Source organism: Somniosus microcephalus, chromosome 6 (assembly GCF_052327205.1).
Source record: "Somniosus microcephalus isolate GS21.2 chromosome 6, FLI_Smic_1.0, whole genome shotgun sequence".
NCBI classification, from domain to species: domain Eukaryota; kingdom Metazoa; phylum Chordata; class Chondrichthyes; order Squaliformes; family Somniosidae; genus Somniosus; species Somniosus microcephalus.
In genome coordinates this window covers 226,331,396-226,354,528 of record NC_140992.1, presented here as the reverse complement: position 1 = coordinate 226,354,528, position 23,133 = coordinate 226,331,396, and the positions used below count along the sequence as shown (strand labels likewise).

General features: G+C 45.4%; 1 protein-coding gene across 1 annotated transcript in view; it reads right to left on the bottom strand.

Annotated features, from left to right (window-relative positions):
• Positions 1 to 23,133, bottom strand: part of LOC147116492 (uncharacterized) — a 368,216-nt gene that overhangs the window by 119,344 nt on the left and 225,739 nt on the right. The window contains exon 7 of the mRNA XM_085991496.1: positions 3,707 to 3,834. Coding sequence (XP_085847622.1) covers positions 3,707 to 3,834 — 128 coding nt within the window. The remainder of the gene's footprint in view (positions 1 to 3,706; positions 3,835 to 23,133) is intronic.

Genomic DNA, 23,133 nt, shown 5'->3' with positions numbered 1-23,133 from the left:
GTCCGCTGTTCCCTCAGTCTTTGGGCCACCACAACAAACTAGAAGGTGGCTACTGGGCAATGAGGACTATCCGCTGACCACTTGGCACACGTGGGTATCATGCATATAATGGAAGCCATGCTACCACATAAAATCTGATCAAGCAGACCATTGGCCTCCTTAAACAATGCTTCCTCTGCCTGGAATGCTCTGGAGGAGCCCTGCAGTACTCACCAGAACGCGTCTCAAGATTCATCGTGGTCTGCTGCATGCTCCACAACCTTGCCACCAGGCATACACCAACCAGCTGAGGAGGAGGAGGAGGAGGAACAGGTGAAGGAAGCAGAAGAGGAGGAGAAAGCAGAAGGAAGGAGGCAACACAGACAGTCCCTTTTTGCCCGGGCTGTCCGCAATTGACTCATCCGACTGCGGTACCAGTGAACGTAACCCCAATTCCCCATTCAACAATAGTCCTAACACCTTACCTTCACTCTGTTACTGACCATCACAGCATCCTCTTTGCCACACTACTGAAATAAAAGCCACCACTAAAGAAACATTCCAATCCAACCTTATACATCATTCCATCCAAAATTACAGAGCAAAGTAATTGGCCCAGAACTTGGTGTCGGGGGCTTGCCGCGCGTGCAAGCCCCCGATGTGCACTTACCCGGCGCGCCGACATCTGAAACCTGGCCCGCAGTGGATTTCCTGTCAGTGGCCCGGTTCTGATGTCGGCGCGCTGTGCTAACCTGACCCAGCGGCGTAGTTAGTGCGATGTGCCGGCTGGGATCAGGTGAGCACTGTTCAGCCAATCAGGGGAGGGGAAACTTCATTCATAAGTTTGAGAGTAAGAACTGTCAAACTCATGAAAAGTACTGCACCCCAAAACACTACTTAAATTTTAAATAAAATTTTAAAAAACATCCCAATCATTAAATTAAGTATAAATAAGTTTAAAAAAATAATTTAAACAATAATTTTTTTTTTTGAAAAAAATAAATTTTTAATCAAAAGGGTCTAAAACTAAACTTACCTTATTGTAGATTCTTTAAAATAATAAAACTGTGGAAATTTTTTTTCTAAATTGCACTAAAACACCACTTACCTGTAAAAATAAATACTTACGTGTGCTTTTTACAAGCGTAAAGACCGGAGGCCTTTACACACGCACAAATCCCCCAAAACAGAGGAAATCCAAGACGCACGCGCTGCCCCCTACAGCGCACACGCTAGCCTCTTCACCTCTTGGGTTAGAGGAGAGGAAATGCCGGTTTTCAGCGCATGCGCTGTGCATGCTGAAAACCGGCATTTCCTCCGGCCAGACGCGTGAGTACCCCTTCCGTACTCACGCGTTTGGGGAGGAATTACTGCCCCAATTAATCACCGTTGTAGATTCCATTAGTGCCTGCCTTCAGTGTGCCGTTGCCTGTCCTAGTGCTCCACGAAGCTGGTGGAAAGCTGCCATTTACCCGTAAATAATGGCGAGCGCCATTAGCCTTGCCATTATTCTGGCCCATTGTAAATAGGAGTTAAGTCACGATTAGAACCACAGGAAAGTTTATATACTTTATCTATGATACATGAGTGGTTACTTTAACCTTGAATAATTTTATATAACAACAACAACAACTTGTATTTATATAGCACCTTTAACATATTAAAACATCCCAAGGCGCTTCACAGGAGTATTATAAGACAAAAAATTTGACACCGAGCCACATAAGGAGAAATTAGGGCAGGTGACCAAATGCTTGGTCAAAAAGGTAGGTTTTAAGGAGCGTCTTAAAGGAGGAAAGAAAGGTAGCAAGGTGGAGAGGTTTAGGCAGGGAATTCCAGAGCTTAGGGCCTAGGCAAGCGAAGGCACGGCCACCAATGGTAGAGCGATTATAATCAGGGATGCTCAAGAGGGCAGAATTTGAGGAGCGCAGATATCTCGAGGGGGTGGGGTTGTGCGGCTGAAGGAGATTACAGAGATAGGGAGGGGCGATACCATGGAGGGATTTGAAAACAAGGATGAGAACTTTGAAATCAAGGCATTGCTTAACCGGGAGCCAATGCAGGTCAGCGAGCACAGGGGTGATGGGTGAACGGGACTTGGTGTGAGTTAGGACACAGGTAGCCGAGTTTTGGATGACCTCAAGTTTACGTAGCTCTTTTCATGATTTCAGGACATCCCAAAGTGCTTCATAACCAATGAAGTACTTCTGAAATGTAGTCACTATTGTAACGTAGGGAACCACGGTAGCCAATTCACGCACAACAAAGTCCCACAAACAGCAATCAGGTAAATAAGTGATCTCTCCATGCTTTGCAATTAAAATGTATTTGTATAGATATGCTTTTAAAATGATCAAAGAGTGATGTTGTTAATTTTGTTAACTATATTATAATTTGTTACTATTGAAAAAGTCTATTGAAATTATTGGGTGTGGAATTTGTTAAAATTACCACTATTACTTATTGTGATCGTGCTGAAGCAAATGGCAGGCATTATTCACAAAATAGCTAATGGATGCATCAGGAACAATGAAACATCACTACAATATACTGGTACAGCTAAATTACAGGTGACAAAGAGCATTACTTTAAAAAAAGAAAAATGTCCTCCTTTTAAGTTTTTTTCTGTTACTCACGAGCTGCTCCTAGACTCTACCAATGTCACTCTTGGCACAGTTACTCGGAGGTGCAGAAAGTAGTCCAGGGACACAAGCTGTCTAATTTCCCCTCCCCATGGAGAGGTTGCTTTGTAAGGAAACTTGGCAAGATTAAGGTTAGATGACACTATTTTTAAACCATTTATCTATACAGGTGAAATTAGTCGTGATTGAAAAATATATTCGAGCAGTCTGTTGTACCGAAAATTCCAGCTGAAGGTTAAAATGGTTTATCTGTCTTGTAACAGAGAATCTGGAAATACCCTTATAATGTAACATGTAGGCTTACAGCATTCATAAAATGCTAGCGACAATCTGTACTGTACTACAGCCAAGTCTTTCTTCCTGTCATCTCAAACAACAATGATTTTAAATGAGATGGCTCCATTATTGTGCCAACACCACGACATTACACTTGATGGAATAATTGGTGCCTAACAACAAAACACTGCTGCTGTCACATAATACAATCACTGAGCTGTAGGCTGATTGACTGACAAACTCATTTCTGCACCACTTTTTTCATTTAATGTGCTATTAATATGGAGCAGCAATAAACATGGACTGCCAAGTTCGTTTATGACTTGTAAAATTCCACTAACAAAACATAAATTCAACGTGTCAGCGCACAAAAGAGCAAAGAGAACCTGTTGCATTTTTAAGTAACTATCAGAATGACCCAAGTTAACATTATAATAATTCTTGTCTGTTTTGAAATTGAAACACAAAAAAGTGTAATAAGGTTTCTAATAACAAGGCTAATGCACAACATAAACCTGACCTTGGTTACCCTGTGGAAACATCTCACTTATGTTGTGTGTGTCATCTGTCCTTACAAAATGTGTATTGTGCAATAACTTATCATTACCGGATGCAGCCAAGGGGGAAAAAGCTTGATCATTTTTTTTTTTAAGATTGGCAATGCCTTCATGCCATGTAACAAAAATATTGTTTTATTTTGTACTGTAATACTCACAGGGGAAATTTTTGTTTATTGGTTATATGTCACTATAAATCAAGAGAATTTCCTCTGTTGCGGATCTGATGGTTCCCATCTAATGAAAGGATACCTGATTCTGGCATTCTGGGCTCATTGCAGCTACTGGTGACTCTTCTCCCACAGATGACAGATACTCTACAGTCTTCTCATCTTCCGGAACACTCCCGAGACTCCCTCCATTGGATTGCTGGATTTTTCCTACAAAATTGAGACGTGTGCATATGACAATCACTTTTCATGAAGACTGATCACTCACACAGCAAGGTCAAATCTCTTTTACATCCATGATTTTGGCAGGCAAATCAGTCATGAAGCAGACAGCTGACCATCAGTGCAGATTCTCATGGCTGTCTGGCCTGTCAAATTCTTTGGCAATAATTATACTCCGAATGTTTTGAAATGTTGATTGATACATTAGTTTGGAATTGATCGGCGTGATACCAATATTGTGTTTCTTGACATTTTCTAGACATGCATGAATCATATTAATGACAACGTGCAAACTGAATGCAGTTAAAGCAATTATAAATTGCCAGACATTCGATCAAAAAGCCAGACGATGATTTTCTAAAAAAAAATCAATCCTTTTTAATACTATTATGAGCTTAAACTAGTTTATCTAATTTTAAACCAAAAGTAGGTTTTTTCTGCTCTTCCCAGTCAAAATTACATCTACCACTACATTCTAAATACTACACCTTACAAAATGGTTGATGAGTTCTGCCACTGATTATAAAAAATCTACAAAAATTATACATGGAGCTATTGTCCTTTTTTTTCTTATGGTTCAACAGCCTATTTACTGTGCCTTTAACTGACAAAAGGTGTGACAAAAATATAATTTTGAACGTATTTTACACTATCTGAAAAATGGCAGATGCATTGGATTATTGCCTTAAATATGTACAGGGAGTTAAATTTAATTATTACATCAGACTATTTCTCAATAGTAGTAACCATGTCACACATATTAAACACCTTATGTGAACATTATCTTGCATCTAGGGCAGAGAGCACACTGACAGTTACAGCTTGCCATTCTTAGTATAAAAACTGACCAAAAACTGAATTAACGATTCCCTGTATAAAACTGAAGCAGTATATATTATAAATAGCAGCAGATACCAGGGAGTGATTTCAAGGCTGTAATCTAACCTCTATGTTCACAGAGATTCATAAATCCCTCTCACCTTGTTTGTATGACTCATTACATTACCTAAACCCTTGGTCAGGTTATATGCTTGCAACTCAATCTATGTTTTGCATTATTCTATATAAAAAGTACACAGTCAGAAATGATATGCTAATATAATTGCCAAATCTAGGCCGTGGAATTTGGCACCTTAGCAGCGGTTGTTTTGGCCGTTTAAAAAAAAATGCTGTACACCTTGCTTCTGGCCACTTCTGGCACGACCCGCGCTGTTCGCCATCTTGGTAAGGGCGATAGCGTTGGTAGTATGTGAGTGCGCCGGGAGTATGCAGATCGTGATATCAGTCAGCATGTTACGCTGATTTGATGCACCACCTGCCATCTTCGACGTTGCCGCTCCATTCAACGCCCTCTCCTAAACATGCACAGCTGAATGTACGTTCAACTGCAAGAGGGAACCCCCACCAGCGCTACTTATAGGGATACATCCAACTTGCAGGTAAGTTGATTATTGCTTTTGTACTGGCTCTTGCAGTGTTTGTAGGCGCACTGGGTTGCTGTAAGAGATTTAAAAAGTTATTAAAGTGTGCAGGGAGTGCTGCTAGGCACTGGGAAGGTGTTGGCTGCTACTGGAAGACCTCTGATTACACCACTTGCTCCCAGTCATGAGGGCTCTAGTTGCAGTCCTCCTCGCGCTGCAGAATTACAGGGAGATGGAGCAAAGGCCGCAAAGAAGACATGCTGCTGGCAGAGGAAGGAGGAGGGGTCTCAGCAGGAGGCCTTACCCACCTCGGGTCTTCAGGGAACACTTACCTGCATCTAAGCCAGGAGCAGTGTGTTCGGCGGCTCTGCTTCACCAAGGAGGTGGTCACAGAACTCTGCCACCTTTTGGTACCACACCTGCAGCCTCAGAGCAGGGTGATGACGGCACTGCCAGTGGCCCTCAAGGTGACCGTGGCCCTGAATTTTTTCACTAGTAGATCCTTCCAGGCTTGAACAGGTGACATAGCAAACATCTCACAGTTCGCCATCCATCGCCGCATCCGGGAGGTCGTAGAGGCTCTGTACTCTAGGAGAGTGGACTTCACTGTCTTCTCTCTAGACATAGAGAAGCAGAAGGAGCATGCAAGTATTTTTGCCAGGATATTGGTCTTCCCCATTGTGCAGGGGGCCATTGACTGCACACACTTGGCTTTGCGGGCCCCGCATCTCAATGGTGAGATGTTCCGTAACCACAAAGGGTACCATTTACTTAATGTGCAGTTGGTGTGTGACCATGCCCAGCATATCATGATGGTGAATGCCCGGTATCCTGGCAGCAGTTATGATGCCTTCATCCTGCGTCAGTCTGATGTGCTAGCAATCTTCCAGCCACCATGTCAAACCCAAGGGTGGCTGCTCGGAGACAAGGGCTATCGGCTCTATGCCTGGCTGATGACTCGCCTCCGCAACCCCACCACTCATGGCTAGCACTCATATAATGAGAGCCAAGAGGAGCAACATCGAACAGACCATCGGGGTGTTAAAGCAATGGTTCTGCTGCCTTGAATGCTCAGGAGAAGCCCTCCTGTACTCGCCAGAGCGAGTGTCCCAATTTGTGGTGGTCTGCTGCATCTCCACAACTTGGCTGTCTTGAGGGCGCAGCCCTTGCCACCTTGGGTTCCGCGACCACCTCAGGAGGAAGTGGATGAGGAAGAGGAGGAGGAAGAGGAGGAGGAGGAGGAGGAGGAGGAGGAGGAAGGGATGAGGCAGCCCACAAATCCATGTTCCGGAGGGCTGTCCATGAGCGCATCATCAGACTCTGCCTCCCCTGAATGAAACCCCAGGTCCCTGTTGTTCAACATTCCCCACCTTACCATCCCTCTGTCATGAACATCACAGCATTCTCTTGGCCACAATGCTGAAATGAAAGCCAACACAAACGAACATTCCAAACCTAATTTATAAATGATTCAATCCAATATTACATAACAAAGTCAACAAATCACCCTTGTGCATCCCCTTAGTGTCTGTCTACCATGTGCTTTTGCCTGTCCTAGTGCTCTTATGAAGTGCTACCCCAGTGGCTGCAGCCTGGCTGGTGGAAGGCTGCTGACTTTCAGTGGGGGAGACTGCAGATGGCCTTGCAGGATGACCTCGAGCAGCTCTGGACCTAGAGGCCCAGCTGCAGACTGCACCACCTCAGCATGGGCGGCAGCAGTCTGGGCTGGCTGGCTGACAGGCAACAGCAAAGGCACTGGCAGAGTGGCAGTGGTGGAAGTATGAATGCTGTCATCCTGAGAGAGGACAATAAGTTCATTTTCTATGGAGCCACTGGCACTCTGCCGCGATGGCGCCTCAGCAATCCTAGTAATCTGTTGGAGGACAGATTGCTGGACTGCTGTGAGACCCTGAAAACCCCTTTCCATACTGGTAAATGCAGCCACAATGGTAACAGTGTGAGCTTGCGTGGCAGCAAGCTGAGTCTGCATGAGAGCAGTCTGAGCTTGCGTGGCAGCACTGAGACATTAGGTCGCTTCCGCTTGTGCTGTAATGGAAGCTGAGACATTGCCCATCAGACCCTGCATCATGGTTGGGTCGACAAGTACTCTGATGGAGTTGCCCATCACTTCCATCCTGGAAATCATGGGCTCTAAGCTCTGTGCAAAGTCCTGTGCAAGATTGGTGCCGGACACTCCATGCTCCTTGACAGTGACAACAGATGTGATGTAGGCCCAGAAATTCCAGAACGGGGCTTGCAGCGCGTGCAAGCCCCGTATTTACACTTACCCCGCGCTACTGCCGATCAGCTCCAGGGACGCCTGGAATTGGTGTTTCCAGAAGAAGAATCCCGGGCAGCGTATGACGTCACGCCGCCCAGGAGTGCAGCCAGCGCGAAGCCAGGAACGTGCAGTGCAAGTGAGACACGCCCCTTGAGGTCTCAGTTTCACTGGACACGCCCCCAATGTTTCTGTCAAGCTGCTAACCATTTTTACATGCAAAGCAGCAATTTAAATAGGTTTTTGGAAGTTTTTTGAAGATTTTGGTAACTTTTATAAACTTTTTAAAATGTTTACATTATTTTGAGTAATCTGAAGTAGTTTTAAACAGAATTAAAGCAATTTAAAGACTTTTAAAAGCCCTAAAAGAATTTTTTTAATTCCATTTATTTATTTAGCAATGTCGTCGTCATACGTGTCTTCACACTGTTCCCTTTGGGGAACTGTATGAAGTGGTGGAAGGATTTATGGCCATGATTAACGCTCATTCCGTGACCGTAACCATCTTTGAACCAGGCATTAGGGCGGTTAGTCCTATGGCGGGAGGGTTTTAGGGGCTCCCACAAGCTATACAAGGAGGGGGGGCCACCCACACCCACGGACGCAAATATCCCACTGGATGTCAACCCAGAATTATAGAGCCGGAGCTCCGACTCCACTTGCCGGGACTGTCTGGAGCGGGGTTCGAAACCCTACCCTGATCTGGCCCAGCGGCGGGGATCCTACCGCTATGACAAAGGCCCAATCCGATTAGCAACGTGAAATGGCAGCATAGGGCTCCAGTCACGGGGAGGGAAAAGGCGCAGGAAACGTATGGGTGTCACCTTTTGTGCGGAGTGGGCCTTTTGCGTAGCATTAAGCATCCCCGCCGCTGGGCCAGAAGGAGTAGGGTTTTGAACCCCACTCCAGACAGTCCCGGCAAGTGGAGTCGGAGTTCCAACTTTAAATTCTGGGTGGACATCCAGCGGGATACTTGCGTCCGTGGGTGTTGGTGGCCCCCCCCCCCCTCAGATGGGTTGTGGGAGCCCGTAAAACCCTCCCGCCATAGGACTAACCACCCTAATGGCTGGTTCAAAGATGGTTACGGTCACGGAATGAGCGTTAATCACGGCCATAAATCCTTCCACCACTTCATACAGTTCCCCAAAGGGAACAGTGTGAGGATACGTACGATGATGACCTCTTGCGCAATGCACCTCCTTGGACCCTCAGTCGCAGATGCGAGGGGGCAAGTCGTGCAATTGTTAAATTTTTCATTTTATTGACATGTAAAATGTTGGCCCAGTAATTCCCTTCCAAATGCGCGAGTACGGTCGGGGTACTTACGCATCTGGCTGGATGAAATGCCGGTTTTCAGCATGCACAGTGCATGTGGGGAAAACCGGCATTTCCTGTCCTCTGAACGAAGGGGTTCAAAGGCAGAACGCGTGCGACTGCACAGGCAGCGCGTGCGCAGTATAATTCGCCGCTTTCATTAATGCTTTCAGTGAGGTCAAGTCATTACAACTTACACATGAAAAAAGCATGGGTACAGTTGCTCCAGAGGCTGCGGAGGAAGATATTTCTTATCGTGGAGCTTCTGAAAGTATGTATGTCTGTATATATTCCTTTGCGTGTTATGTATATATTCCTTTACTTATGTGTATGAATGTATTATTTAATTATGACTTTCAGAGAAAGTAACTTATTGGAAAATCATAATTAAAAACATACATTCATACACATTAGTAAAGGAATATAAAACATACATACATATACGTAAAGGAATATATGTGGACATACATACATAACTCATTCTCACATTCCATTCACACAGCCACAATTGCTCCTTCTACCTACCGTTCTGAAAACCCTTTTAAAAAAAAAAAAATTTTAACTTTAAAACTTACTTAAAATTTCTTAAAATAACTTCCCTCCCTTTCCCAAACAAAAATATTGGGCCAGAAATTCCAGGCCAGAAGCGTGAGTACGGTCGGCTTACTCACGCTTCTGGCCGTTGGAAATGCCGGCGTTCAGCATGAACAGCGCATGCGGGGAACGCCGGCATTTCCAGACCTCGAGCGCGTGCGACTGCACAGGCAGCGCTTGCGCAGTGAACTTCGTGGATTTCATTCATGAAATCCGTGAGGGTAAGTCCTTAGAAGTTACACTTGTAAAAAGCAAGTGTAAAGTTGTTCATTGGCTGCGGAGGAAGATATATTTTATCGTGGAGCTTTTGAAATGCAATATTTTTGTTTGGGAAAGGGAGGGAAGTTATTTTAAGAAATTTTAAGTAAGTTTTAAAGTTTAAATTTTTTTTTTTTTAAAAAGGTTTTTCAGAACGGTAGGTAGAAGGAGCAATTGTGGCTGTGTGAATGGAATGTGAGAATGAGTTATGTATGTATGTCCACATATATTCCTTTACGTATATGTATGTATGTTTTATATTCCTTTACTAATGTGTATGAATCACAGAATCACAGAAACCCCACAATGCAGATAGAGGCCATTTCGGCCCATCGAGCCTGACCGACACATATCCCACCCGATCCCCGTAACCCCTGCACCAACACATATCCCACCCTATCCCCGTAACCCCATGTATTTAATCCCCCTAACACTAAGGGTCAATTTATCATAGCCAATCAACCTAACCTGCACATCTTTGGACTGTGGGAGGAAACTGGAGTACCCGGAGGAAACCCACGCAAACACGGGGAGAATGTGCAAACTCCACACAGACAGTCACCCGAGGCCAGATTCGAACCCGGGTCCCTGGCGCTGTGAGACAACAGTGCTAACCACTATGCCACCGTGCTGCCAATGTATGTTTTTAATTATGATTTTCCAATAAGTTACTTTCTCTGAAAGTCATAATTAAATAATACATTCATACACATAAATAAAGGAATATATACATAACACGCAAAGCAATATATACAGACATACATACTTTCAGAAGCTCCACGATAAGAAATATCTTCCTCCGCAGCCTGTGGAGCAACTGTACCCATGCTTTTTTCATGTGTAAGTTGTAATGACTGGACCTCACTGAAAGCATTAATGAAAGCGGTGAATTATACTGCGCACGCGCTGCCTGTGCAGTCGCATGCGTTCTGCCTCTGAACCCCTTCGTTCAGAGGACAGGAAATGCCGGTTTTCCCCACATGCACTGTGAATGCTGAAAACCGGCATTTCATCCGGCCAGATGCGTAAGTACCCCGACCGTACTCGCGCATTTGGAGGGGAATTACTGGGCCAACATTTTACATGTCAATAAAATAAAAAATTTAACAATTGCACGACTTGCCCCCTCGCATCTGCGACTGAGGGCCCAAGGAGGTGCATTGCGCAAGAGGTCATCATCGTACGTATCCTCACACTGTTCCCTTTGGGGAACTGTATGAAGTGGTGGAAGGATTTATGGCCGTGATTAACGCTCATTCCGTGACCGTAACCATCTTTGAACCAGCCATTAGGGTGGTTAGTCCTATGGCGGGAGGGTTTTACGGGCTCCCACAACCCATCTGAGGGGGGGGGCCACCAACACCCACGGACGCAAGTATCCCGCTGGATGTCCACCCAGAATTTAAAGTTGGAGCTCCGACTCCACTTGCCGGGACTGTCTGGAGTGGGGTTCAAAACCCTACTCCTTCTGGCCCAGCGGCGGGGATGCTTACTGCTACGCAAAAGGCCCACTCTGCACAAAAGGTGACACCCATACGTTTCCTGCGCCTTTTCCCTCCCCGTGACTGGAGCCCTATGCTGCCATTTCACGTTGCTAATTGGATTGGGCCTTTGTCATAGCGGTAGGATCCCCGCCACTGGGCCAGATCAGGGTAGGGTTTCGAACCCCGCTCCAGACAGTCCCGGCAAGTGGAGTCGGAGCTCCGGCTCTAAATTCTGGGTTGACATCCAGTGGGATATTTGCGTCCGTGGGTGTGGGTGGCCCCTCCTCCTTGTATAGCTTGTGGGAGCCCGTAAAACCCTCCCGCCATAGGACTAACCGCCCTAATGGCTGGTTCAAAGATGGTTACGGTCACGGAATGAGCGTTTATCATGGCCATAAATCCTTCCACCACTTCATACAGTTCCCCAAAGGGAACAGTGTGAAGACACGTATGACGACGACATTGCTAAATAAATAAATGGAATTAAAAAATTCTTTTAGGGCTTTTAAAAGTCTTTAAATTGCTTTAATTCTGTTTAAAACTACTTCAGATTACTCAAAATAATGTAAACATTTAAAAAAGTTTATAAAAGTTACCAAAATCTTCAAAAAACTTCCAAAAACCTATTTGAACTGCTGCTTTGCATGTAAAAATCCTTAGCAGCTTGACAGAAACATTGGGGGCGTGTCCAGTGAAACTGAGACCTCAAGGGGCGTGTCTCACTTACACTGCACGCTCCTGGCTTCGCGCTGGCTGCACTCCTGGGCGGCGTGACGTCATACGCTGCCCGGGAATGTGCTTTCTATTTCTGCAAGTTCAGGCGTCCCAGAAGCTGATCGGCACGAGCGCGGGGTAAGTGCAAATACGGGGCTTGCACGCGCTGCAAGCCCTGTTCTGGAATTTCTGGGCCATTGCATTTCAGAAGCTCCACGATAAAATGTTTCTTCCTCCGCAGCCAATGAACCACTTTACACTTGCTTTTTTCAAGTGTAAATTCTGAGGACTTACCCTCACGGATTTCATGAATGAAATCTACGAAGTTCACTGCGCAAGCGCTGCCTGTGCAGTCGCACGCGCTCGAGGTCTGGAAATGCCGGCGTTCCCCGCATGCGCTGTTCATGCTGAACGCCGGCATTTCCAACGGCCAGATGCGTGAGTACCCCGAGCGCACTCACGCCTTTGGCCGCGAATTTCTGGCCCGTCGTGTGTGACGCTAGTGGTGCAGTTGGTGGGATATGGCATTTGAAGATGCATTCACTGACCTTGACCACTCATGTGAGGTCATTAAACTTCTTTCGGCACTGGGTCCAGTTCCTGGGGGAAAGACTGCTGTCAGTGACCGTTTCAGCTATCTGCTCCCACTGCCTTTGTACAGTCAGTCTGGAGGCCCTCCTGGCCCCTTGTGGGTAGAGGGCCTGCCTCCTCCTTTCGACCGCCTGCACTAAGGCCTCCAGTGCTGTGTCTGAGAACCTAGGTGCCCTTCCTCTGCCCTGTTGAGCCATAGCTACCTTACAGTTGCCTTAACAACAATTACAACGAGATCCTTCTTTCAGAAAGCACCTCCCCTTTAAGAAACGCAAACTGCATTTCAAATTGCAGGCTAGCTTTAAATAGAGATCACATCCCACGAAATTGGACCCCCTGCTGAGTGCTCAGCCAACCAGCAGCGCTCTCAGTGCTGGGCTCAACGCTTCAAACATGTTGCGTGCTGCCTGCACTACTTTCAACGGGCGCGGGCGAATTGCGCATCGTGAACCCCGTGCCCGTTTTCGGGCCTCATCGAATTTTTATCCCATAGTATCATAAAGCATTGCTAAGTATCTCATAAATCCAGCCTTGTAATTACCATCAATCTGTATATATGGTCAAGCATAGGTGACAGGATTCAACATAAAAGGGTCATAGTACATAAAAAAAGCAGGTTTAGAATTGACAAGCTGATTATAGATGTGAATAAGGTGTACTACAGCTTTCACACAATAAAAACTATTCCACAACTGATACATCAAACACTGAGCAAGTAAATGTATCAGTACTAACCCACATACACTGACACGTAGTAATGATCTGTCACAAAACACCCTAATCTGGATCATAAAGAAGTGTTGTGCTCTACTGGGAATTCAGTATACTGTCAGTTGGAAAATAACCATTGAAGCCGAATATGGTAAGTGTTAAACTTAATCATTACATTCTGTTTCTTTTAAGAAAGGAACAACAGCTCTGGGATTTGCCTTGGGACAATGTATTATTACTTTTGTCAGAAGAGGAAGTGCTACATTTTTCGAGGCGCCCTACTTTTGATGAGATGTTAAACTGAGGTCCTGTTGCCTGTTTCAACGGTTCAGGTGGATGTTAAAGATCCAATGGCACCATTTGAAAATGAGCAGGTAGTTTTCTTGCTGCACTGGCCTAACTTCTTCCCTTAGTCGATACCACTAAGGCCAGATTAACTGATCATTCATTTATTGCATGGCTTTTGGTTGGGATCTCACTGGGGCAGAATGGCTGCTGTATTTGCCTAAATAACAACAGTCACTGTATTCTAAAAAGTTATTAATTGTGTGTTGCACTTTAAGACTTTCAATGTGATATGGTGTTATATCAATGCAAGCATTCTATTTTATTCATTTAATAAACATGAAAAGGGGCGGAATTGTTCTCTTTGTGTCAACCGAGGATACTTGGCTGGTAAATATGAGTTAATCACCTGGAATTACAGTCCCCATCGCTTTGAAAGAGTTAATTGGTGTCAACGCGATTTGCCTGCTATACGCGGTGCGCAGTAAAGTCAAAAAGGTAAATAACTAAAATATTTTTAAAAACTGGGGGGGGGGGGTGGAATTTGTCCCCTTAGCACTTCCCATTAGCACCGCATAACAATCCTGAGATCTTCCTTAGCCACAAAGGCTGCAACTCACTTAATGTGCAGTTGGTGTGTGACCACAGACAGCTAATCCTCAATGTGAATGCCCGCATTCCTGGCAGCAGCCATGATGCCTTCATCTGTATTGATTTGTATGTGGGTTCAATGACGACACATTCATGAAAGAGAATGTCTTTTAATCTAAAGCATTACAGCTCAGTTAACAGCATTACAGGAGACACCATGTTAGAGATCCATCTAAAACAAAACTAAAACTAAACTGCTTGTCTCTCACATGCCCTCTGTTGGTAAGGCATAAATAATCAAACAGGCAAATATGCTGGTAAGGCATCATAATCAAACAGGCAAATACCATCACTATTTGCTGATATCATTACATCTCCCTTTCTTAAAACAAAAGTATTTTACTTTTATCTAACAACATGTTTTCTTTGTATTACTCTGCATTTTAACTGTAACACTTAATGAACTTACATTATCATTATCATGATCAAGGTTTTTTAACCTTGTTTTGTGTGTCACATGAAATATGTAAATACACTAGAACTTGAAGAAAGAATAAGATAACATTACTTCCTTCTATAACAAGAGTCCGTAAATTTGCTCAATGGGTCTCTCAGGAGGCTTCACGTGTCTTGAGGATTTTCTGATTGATTGTCCTTGAATCTGAGTTGTTGCCTCCGATGATGGTTTCTCAGCTGTGTGATCAGGTTGTTCAACAGTATCAGCCTTTTGACCTGCTGTGTGATCAGGTTGTTCAACAGTATCAGTCTTTTGACTTGCTGTGGCTGGTCCCATGAGAAGATCTCGACGATTTCTTCGCAGAACAGCACCCTCATCTGTCTGAATGGTGTATGATCTTGGTTGAACTTCACTCAGGACAGTTCCCTTCTGAGTCCATATGTTTGTTTTGTCTTTGAACCTTACTTGGTCACCAGTGTGGAGTTCAGGTAGGTTTTGTGTTCCTCTGTCATAGTAGTACTTTTGCTTTTCTTTCTGTTGTTCTTTGAACTTCCTCACTTTCTCCCCCTCTTTTGTTTTCAGGAGGTTCTCCGGGATGGGTAGGTTTGACCTTAGCCGACGTCCCATAAGGAGTTGGGCTGGTGACATACCACACTCGAGCGGCGTTGTGCGGTATACAAGCATGCTCTGGTAGAAGTCAGTTCCACTGTCCTTTGCCTTGTACATCAGTCTTTTCACTGTCTGGACCGATTTTTCCACTAGTCCATTGGACTGTGGAAAGTGAGGACTTGACGTTGTGTGGACAAAGTCCCACTCTTTGGCAAAGTGTCGGAAACTTGCATTGTAAAACTGGGGTCCGTTGTCTGTGAAGACCTCGCTTGCCACGCCATGTCTGGAGAATATGGCTTTCATACATGTTATCACAGCATCTGCAGTGGTGGTGTACAGTCTACAAACCTCTGGATACAGGGAGTAATAGTCTGTAACTACAAGATAGTCCTTCCCTTGACATACGAATAGGTCAGCGCCTACCTTCTGGTAAGGTCTGTCTGGCGCTGGGTGTGGCTTTAGTGGTTCTACCGGATTGCTTGCTCGATATTTCAGGCATATTGTGCAGTTTGACACCTCATTTGTCACATCTTGGTTGATTCGTGACCAGTACATCACCTCTCGTGCTCTTTTCTTACACTTTTTGATTCCCAGATGTCCTCCATGGATCCTTTTTAGCATCTCTTTTCTCAGACTCTTTGGGATAACTATTTTACTTCCTTTGTAGATGATGTCTTCGACCACTGATAGTTCCGCCCTGCAGTTCCAGTACTCTGCCATGTCAGGTGAGCAGTCTTGCTTCATGTTGGGCCATCCATCCAAGATGCTTTTCCTCAGTCGTCTCATTGTTTCATCTTTGTTTGTCTCAGTCTTTATGAGCTCCATTTTTGCATCTGCTATGGGCAGTGCACTTGTGTTCATGTCCATGTAGGCGTTCACTTTTTCATCCATTTTGGTGTTTGCGGGCTCTCTTGGGTCTACAGCTCTGGACAACGTGTTTGCTGTATACATCAGCTTACACGGTGTGTACGCAACATTCAGTGTATAGCGTTGCAGCCTGATCATCATTCTTTGTATTCTAAGCGGACAGCTATTTAGTGGCTTTTGGAACAATGCAATCAAGGGCTTATGGTCAGTCTCTACACTGATTGCTTGTCCTGCCACAAACTGGTGAAATCTTTCACAGGCGTATGTGATGCTGAGCAGCTCCTTTTCTATTTGAGCATATCGCGTCTCCGCGTCTGTCATTGAGCGCGATGCATATGCATTAGGTTGCCAGTAGTCATATTTTTGCAGAAGAACGGCACCGAGCCCACTCTGTGATGCATCTGATGATATCTTGATGGGTCTCGCTGGGTCATAAAACCTCAGAACTGGTTCCTCTGTGAGCAGTTTCTTTAGATCGCTCCATGACTTCTCATGCTCATGATTCCATTCCCATTCTATGTTCTTTTCAGTTAGCCTTCTCAGTGGCGCCATCTTTTCTGAGAGGTTGGATATGAATTTACCCATGTAGTTGATCATTCCATTAAACCTCTGCACGTCCTTTTTGCATTGTGGCTTTGGCATATTCTCAATGGCGGACACCTTTCTGGGATCCGGTCTGATGCCCTCACTGCTAAGGATATCTCCCACGAATGTCAGTTCTGTCACCCCGAGCTGGCATTTCTCTCCATTCAGCTTCAGGTTTGTTTTCCTTGTTGCTTCCAGCACTTTTCTCAGTCTCTTGTCATGCTCAGTTCTCGTGGTTCCCCATACTATGATGTCATCCATTGATCTATCAACTCCCTCCAGGTGCTCATAGATCATATGGATAGTTTTGTGATACACTTTAGGAGCTGAGGCAATGCCAAATGGTAACCTTAGGAATCTGTATCTGCCAAATGGACTGTTGAACGTGCACAGTCTTGAACTTGCCTCGTCCAGTTTCATCTGCCAAAATCCTGATGATGCATCTAACTTGCTGAAATACTTTGCATTTGCAAACTGTGACATGATTTCCTCACGTGTAGGAAGCTTGAAGTGCTCTCTCTTTATTGCTCTGTTTAGATCTCTTGGATCCAGGCAAATTCTGAGCTTTCCATTCTTTTTGTCCACAACGACGAGGGAACTCACCCACTCAGTTGGCTCATCTATCTTCTGAATCACGTTCAGGCTTTCCATCCTGTCCAACTCTGCCTTCAGTTGCTTTTGAAGAGCAAACGGAACTTTTCTGCATGGATGTATGACCGTTGGCATACTTTTATCTACTCTGATCGTGTGTTCTCCTGGAAGGCAGCCTAGACCCTGAAATAGGTCGCTGTACTCTTTCATGAGTTCATCATAGACTGTCTCTCCTTCGCTTTCCACAATGAGGACTCTCTTTACCAGGTTCAGTCTCTCACAGGCTATTAAACGTAGTATGGCTTGCACATCCTTGGGCACCACAATTAATGCTAGCATGTGCTCTCTGTCCTTGTGTGTTACTTTGACAATGCATTTTCCTTTCACTGGTATATCAGTACCTGAGTATCCTGTCACTTTCACTTTTATTCCATGTACCTTTGGTCTGGGTCTAATTTTCTTAAAATCAGTCTCTGATATCACATTAACTTGTGCTCCAGTATCCAATTTAAATGGAATGTGTATGTCATTCACTTTTAGTGTCAACATCCAGTCTCTTTTTTCTTCTTTTTTGTTTTCAGACACGACATCTACATTGAATTCCTCTATCTCGCTTTCATCTACTGTATGGACCTTACTTTGTTGCGCTTGGTTCTTACAGCAACGGGCATAATGGTTGTTTTTGTTGCAACTATTGCATGTTTTACCATATGCTGGACACTTTTTTGGTGGATGCTGTGTACTGCATCGACTACATGACTTTCGATTGCCCCTTTCATTTTTGTTCGCTGGCCACGCCTCTTTTTTCACATTGGCGCTCTTTTTGTTAAACGGTTTGTGTCCGTTCTTTCTCACTGCACCCACGTTGCAGCTACTGTCACTGAACAGTTCCTTTGCCTGCGACTTCACAGTCTCTGTAGCCCTACACAGTGCTATGGCTTTTCCCAGGTCTAGATCTTACTCTCTTAGCAGTCTTTCCCTTAGACCATTATCTGGAATACCGCACACCAGTCTGTCTTTTATCAGCGAGTCTGTCAGTCCCCCAAATTCACAGGTTTTGCTTCGGTTTCTCAGTTCAGTCACATACTGATCAATAGTCTCTCCCATTTTCTGTACACATGTGAAAAATCTGTGCCTCTCAAACGTCACGTTACGTTTAGGTATACAGTAGGCCTCAAACTGTTCCATTATTTTATCCAGCTTCATTTTGTCTCCATCAGCAGCGAATGTGAAGTTATTATACACCTCCAGCGCTTCATCACCCACGACATGTAAGAACACTGACGCTTTCATTTTATCTCTTTTCTCGTCAGCTCCGATTGCCGCTAAATACAACTCCAAACGTTGTTTGAACCTCCTCCAATTTTCAGCCACATTACCTGTCAACTGAAGCTTCGCCGGTGGGTGTAAACCTTCCATTTTTTCACTTCGTTAGCTATTCTCCAATGGTAAGTAACGATGTTCTCTTTTGGCTTGCTAATATGTGGAGAGCTGATTTAACTTCAGATTTTTCCTCTTCATCTCTTTCAATCACTTCTGACATCATGTATCGATTTGTATGTGGGTTCAATGACAACACATTCATGAAAGAGAATGTCTTTTAATCTAAAGTATTACAACTCAGTTAACAGCATTACAGGAGACACCATGTTAGAGATCCATCTAAAACGAAACTAAAACTAAACTCTCTCTCTCTCACATGCCCTCTGCTGGTGAGGCATAAATAATCAAACAGGCAAATATGCTGGTAAGGCATCATAATCAAACAGGCAAATACCATCACTATTTGCTGATATCATTACATCATCCTGCACCAGACTGGTGTGCCAGCACTCCTCCAGCCACCACTTCAAGCTCGAGGGTGGCTGCTCGGAGACAAGGGCTATCCGTTATCCACCTGGCTCCCCTCCGCAACCCCAACACTTGTACCCAGCACTCATATAATGAGAGCCATGCTGCCACCGGGAACATCATCGAGCAGACCATCGGCTTATTGAAGCAACGGTTCCGCTGCCTTGACCGCTCGGGAGGAGCCCTCCAGCACTCACCAGAGTGGGTGTTCCATTTCATCGTGGTCTGCTGCATGCTCCACAACTTGGCCATCATGAGGGTACAGTCCTTGCCAGCAGGGATTGCATGCTCACCTCAGGAGGAGGACGAGACAGAGGAGGATGAGGACGTGGAGGAAGAGGATGAGGAGGAGGAGGAACAGAAGGGAGGAGGCAGCGAGACACTCGGCCTTCTAGATGGGTTGTCTGTGAACGGCTCATCAGACTCCAATTCAAATGAATGAAGCCCCAGATCCCCATAGCTCACCACATCCCCATCATATAATCCCTGTCTCATGGTGTATCACAGCGGCCTCCTGGGTGCAAAGGTGAAATGAGAAAGACCACAACATTTTCCAAACATCATTAATACATTTATCTATAAACATATCACACATATCACATGGATTTTAATAACTCATGACCCTTGTGCCTGCCATAGTTGAATAGCTGTCATTGTGTACAAGGTGTCAGAAGTGGGTGTGAGTGTTGCTCGGTATAGATTGTTGGTGGGTGAGTGCTGGGGTGTGGTGCTTTGGGCAGTGTGTGAAGATTGTGATACAGATGGTGGTATGTAGCATTTGTTGAAGCATTCACTCACCCTGACCACCCGAATGAGGTCGTTAAATTTCTTCCTGCACTGTGTGTGGGTCCTGGGGACCACAGTGCTGCCCGAGACGTGCTGCGCCACCTCTCTCCACATGGTGTTGAAGACTTGTGGTGAGGGCCTCCTGCCAGTTGTCGGGTAGAGCACCGCCTTCCGTCTCTCCACAGTGAAAACCAATGCCTCCAATGCTTCATCGGAGATTCTGCGGGCTCTCTATCTGTGGCAAACACCTGAGCAGACCTGGTTCAGTCCTCCTGCTCCTTCTCCTTCTCCTTGTTCTGCTTCTGCTTCTGCTTCTGCTTCTGCTTGCTGAGGCAGCTGCACAGCCAGCAATGCTGAAAATGAGGTGCTGCAGCATCAATGAAACTCCCCTTTAAGTAGTGACAAAAGCCTGTGGCAATGATGAGTTGCAATTAGACTGCACCCGATATTGGTCCAGCCTTTAAGTATAACGCCAATGAGCTTGGGTTTTTAGACTTGATTTAAGACTCCAATGCAGTGAGCATGAATTTTGCGTGCAGTCTAGAGCATTTTCGCCTTACGCTAATTCACCATCTTTTGTCCGAACACCACCCATTCCTTGGCTATAATGAATTTCTAGCCCCCTAGGAAATCTCACTAAGCAACTGCATCTCCTAAGTTAACAGTTGCATCCAGAATCTCATCACTAAGGTAATCATACTTTAACGAGCTGCAAACAGCTGAGTGAAACTGCTTGACGACCCGACTTTAGCTGAAATCAGCACAGCCTTTTAAATGGGTATTATTGAGCTGCCCGAAATAGTTGGCACGCTAAAGAAGTTATAAACGGCACCTTTGTAATTGACTCCTATGGTTAGCATTATTTGCCCGATATAGGCAGCTGCCCGTGCTAAGCCTGGATGGTGTAATGGTGGTGACTTGCTCTGCCTGACTATCATCATGATACTTGCAGCTTGGGTTTACTTTTTATTTGAACACAGCTAGTAAACTAGTAAACAATGTAATCATGCAGGTTAAGCAGTTTAAACAGTTTACCAAAGGGAAAAGAGCCACCTGACATTTAGGGGGGAATTTTTCAGGGGGTCAGTGGATGCGATCGGTGGCGGATTGGGTTGGGAAGTGTTTTTTTTCCCCCAACGGGTCAGGACCCTGCTGTCAACCCGCAGCCACGCACCTTTCCCAAATGTCGGGCCTGTCATCACTGAGCAGACCCGACTTGCAACGGCGGGGGAGGCAATTGAGGTCATTATGACCTTGTTAACAGAGGATTAAGAACTATTTTCAGGTTTACCTGGTCACCCATGGGGTCTACGTGGCTCGGGGATCACGTCAGGTAAGCAGGGCGGGAGTTGAATGACCATGGAATCATCTCATTACTTGACAGCTGCAAATGTGCTACAAAAGCTCCCATCTCACAGCTGTTCACTTTCCAAGCTCAGAAGTTGTTGCTTACTGCATTTGGAAGACAGATTGAGCTTTATGCAGGTTGCAAGTGTTTGGAGTAAACTCTCTATCCAGTGTCACCTCATTGGAACAACCTCTCTCATTATTACAACAAAAAGAAAATACTGCAGATGCTGGAAATCTGAAATAAAAACAGAAAATGCTGGAGATACTCAACAGGTCAGACAGCATCTGTGATGAGAGAAACAGAGTTAACGCTTCAGGTCGATGACCTTTCGTCAGAACTGGAAAAAAGCAGGAAATGGAACAGATTTTTAAGCAAGTGCGGGAGCTGGGAAAGGGGGGAGGGGATGAAAGAACAAAAGGGAAGGTCTGTGATAGGATAGAAGGCAGGAGAGGTTAAGAGACATTAAGAGATATTCAAGGCAAAAGGAGATGGTAATGGGACAGGTTAAGAAACAAAGGATGGCTCTAGATGAAGAGTGAATTGCGCTGGCAGAATGAAAGACAGTTGCCATGTGGGAGAGAAGAAAAAAAGACACAGACAAAAAGTGTGGATGAAAAATATATATATGATGGGGGCCGAGGTTATGATCTGAAATTGTTGAACTCTATGTTGAGTCCGGAAGACTGTAAAGTGCCTAATCGAAAGATGAGGTGCTGTTCCTCGAGTTAACGTTGAGCTTCAGTGGAACAATGCAAGAGGCCAAGGACGGTGAGGTCTGAGTGGGAGTGGAGCAGTGAATTAAAGTGACAGGCGACCGGATGCTCGGGGTCCCCCTTACAGACTGAATGGAGGTTGTAGTGTATGTAACCTGTACTACCTTAAGAGGATACCTTAAGGTGATGGACTACTTTTTAACGGCTCCTGCACATTGTAGTACCGGTGGTGACCACACCGGTATATAAACCCTGCGGAGCAAAGTGTACCTCAGTTCCACCCTGACCCTCAATCACTAAAGACCTGTTTACTTACTTCTGTAGTCTGTGTCCTGTTATTCAGTATAACTGCACTTGTAAACACAGACTCAACAGAGGTGTTCCGCAAAGCGGTCACCCAATCTGCGTTTGGTCTCCCCAATGTAGAGGAGACCGCATCGTGAGCAGCGAATACAGTATACTAAATTGCAAGAAGTACAAGTAAATCGCTGTTTCACCTGGAAGGGGTGTTTGGGGCCCTGGACAGTGGGAAGCGGGGAGGTATAAGGGCATGTGTTGCATCTCCTGCGCTTGCACGGGAAGGTGCCGGGTGAGGGGGAGGGGGTGTTGGGGTTGATAGAGGAGTGGACCAGGGTGTCGCGGAGGGAGAGGTCCCTTCGGAATGCTGAAAGGGGAGGTGAGGGTAAGATGTGTTTGGTGGTGGGATCACGCTGGAAGTGGCAGAAATGGCGGAGGATCATCCGTTGAATGGGGAGGCCGGTGGGGTGAAGGGTGAGGACAAGGGGAACTCTATCATGGTTCCGGGAGGGAGGGGCAGGGTTGAGGGCAGAAGTGCGGGAGTTAGAACAGACACGGTCAAGGGCCGTGTCAACTGTAGTGTATGTACCTTTAAGAGAGAACTACTTTTACAGCTCCTGTATACTGTAGTACCGGCAGTGACCACACCTGTATATAAGCCTTGAGCAGGCATCTGTACTGTTAGTCTTTAGACTACCCTACTCCAGTAAACACCTGTTGATTGTTAATCTGCAGCCTCCGTCTAGTTATTGAAGAACACCATACCTTAAGATTTACGGATTCAACAGTGGCGACGAGGTCGATGCGAATCTACCTGCAACTCTGCATTTCCTTCCAAGGATTCGCCCCGGGAGGACGGTGGAAGAAAGTCGAGGCCAGAAGCACGGGCGTCGACCACGGGCAACTGCCCAGTCATCCGGCAGAGAGTGAACATCGCAG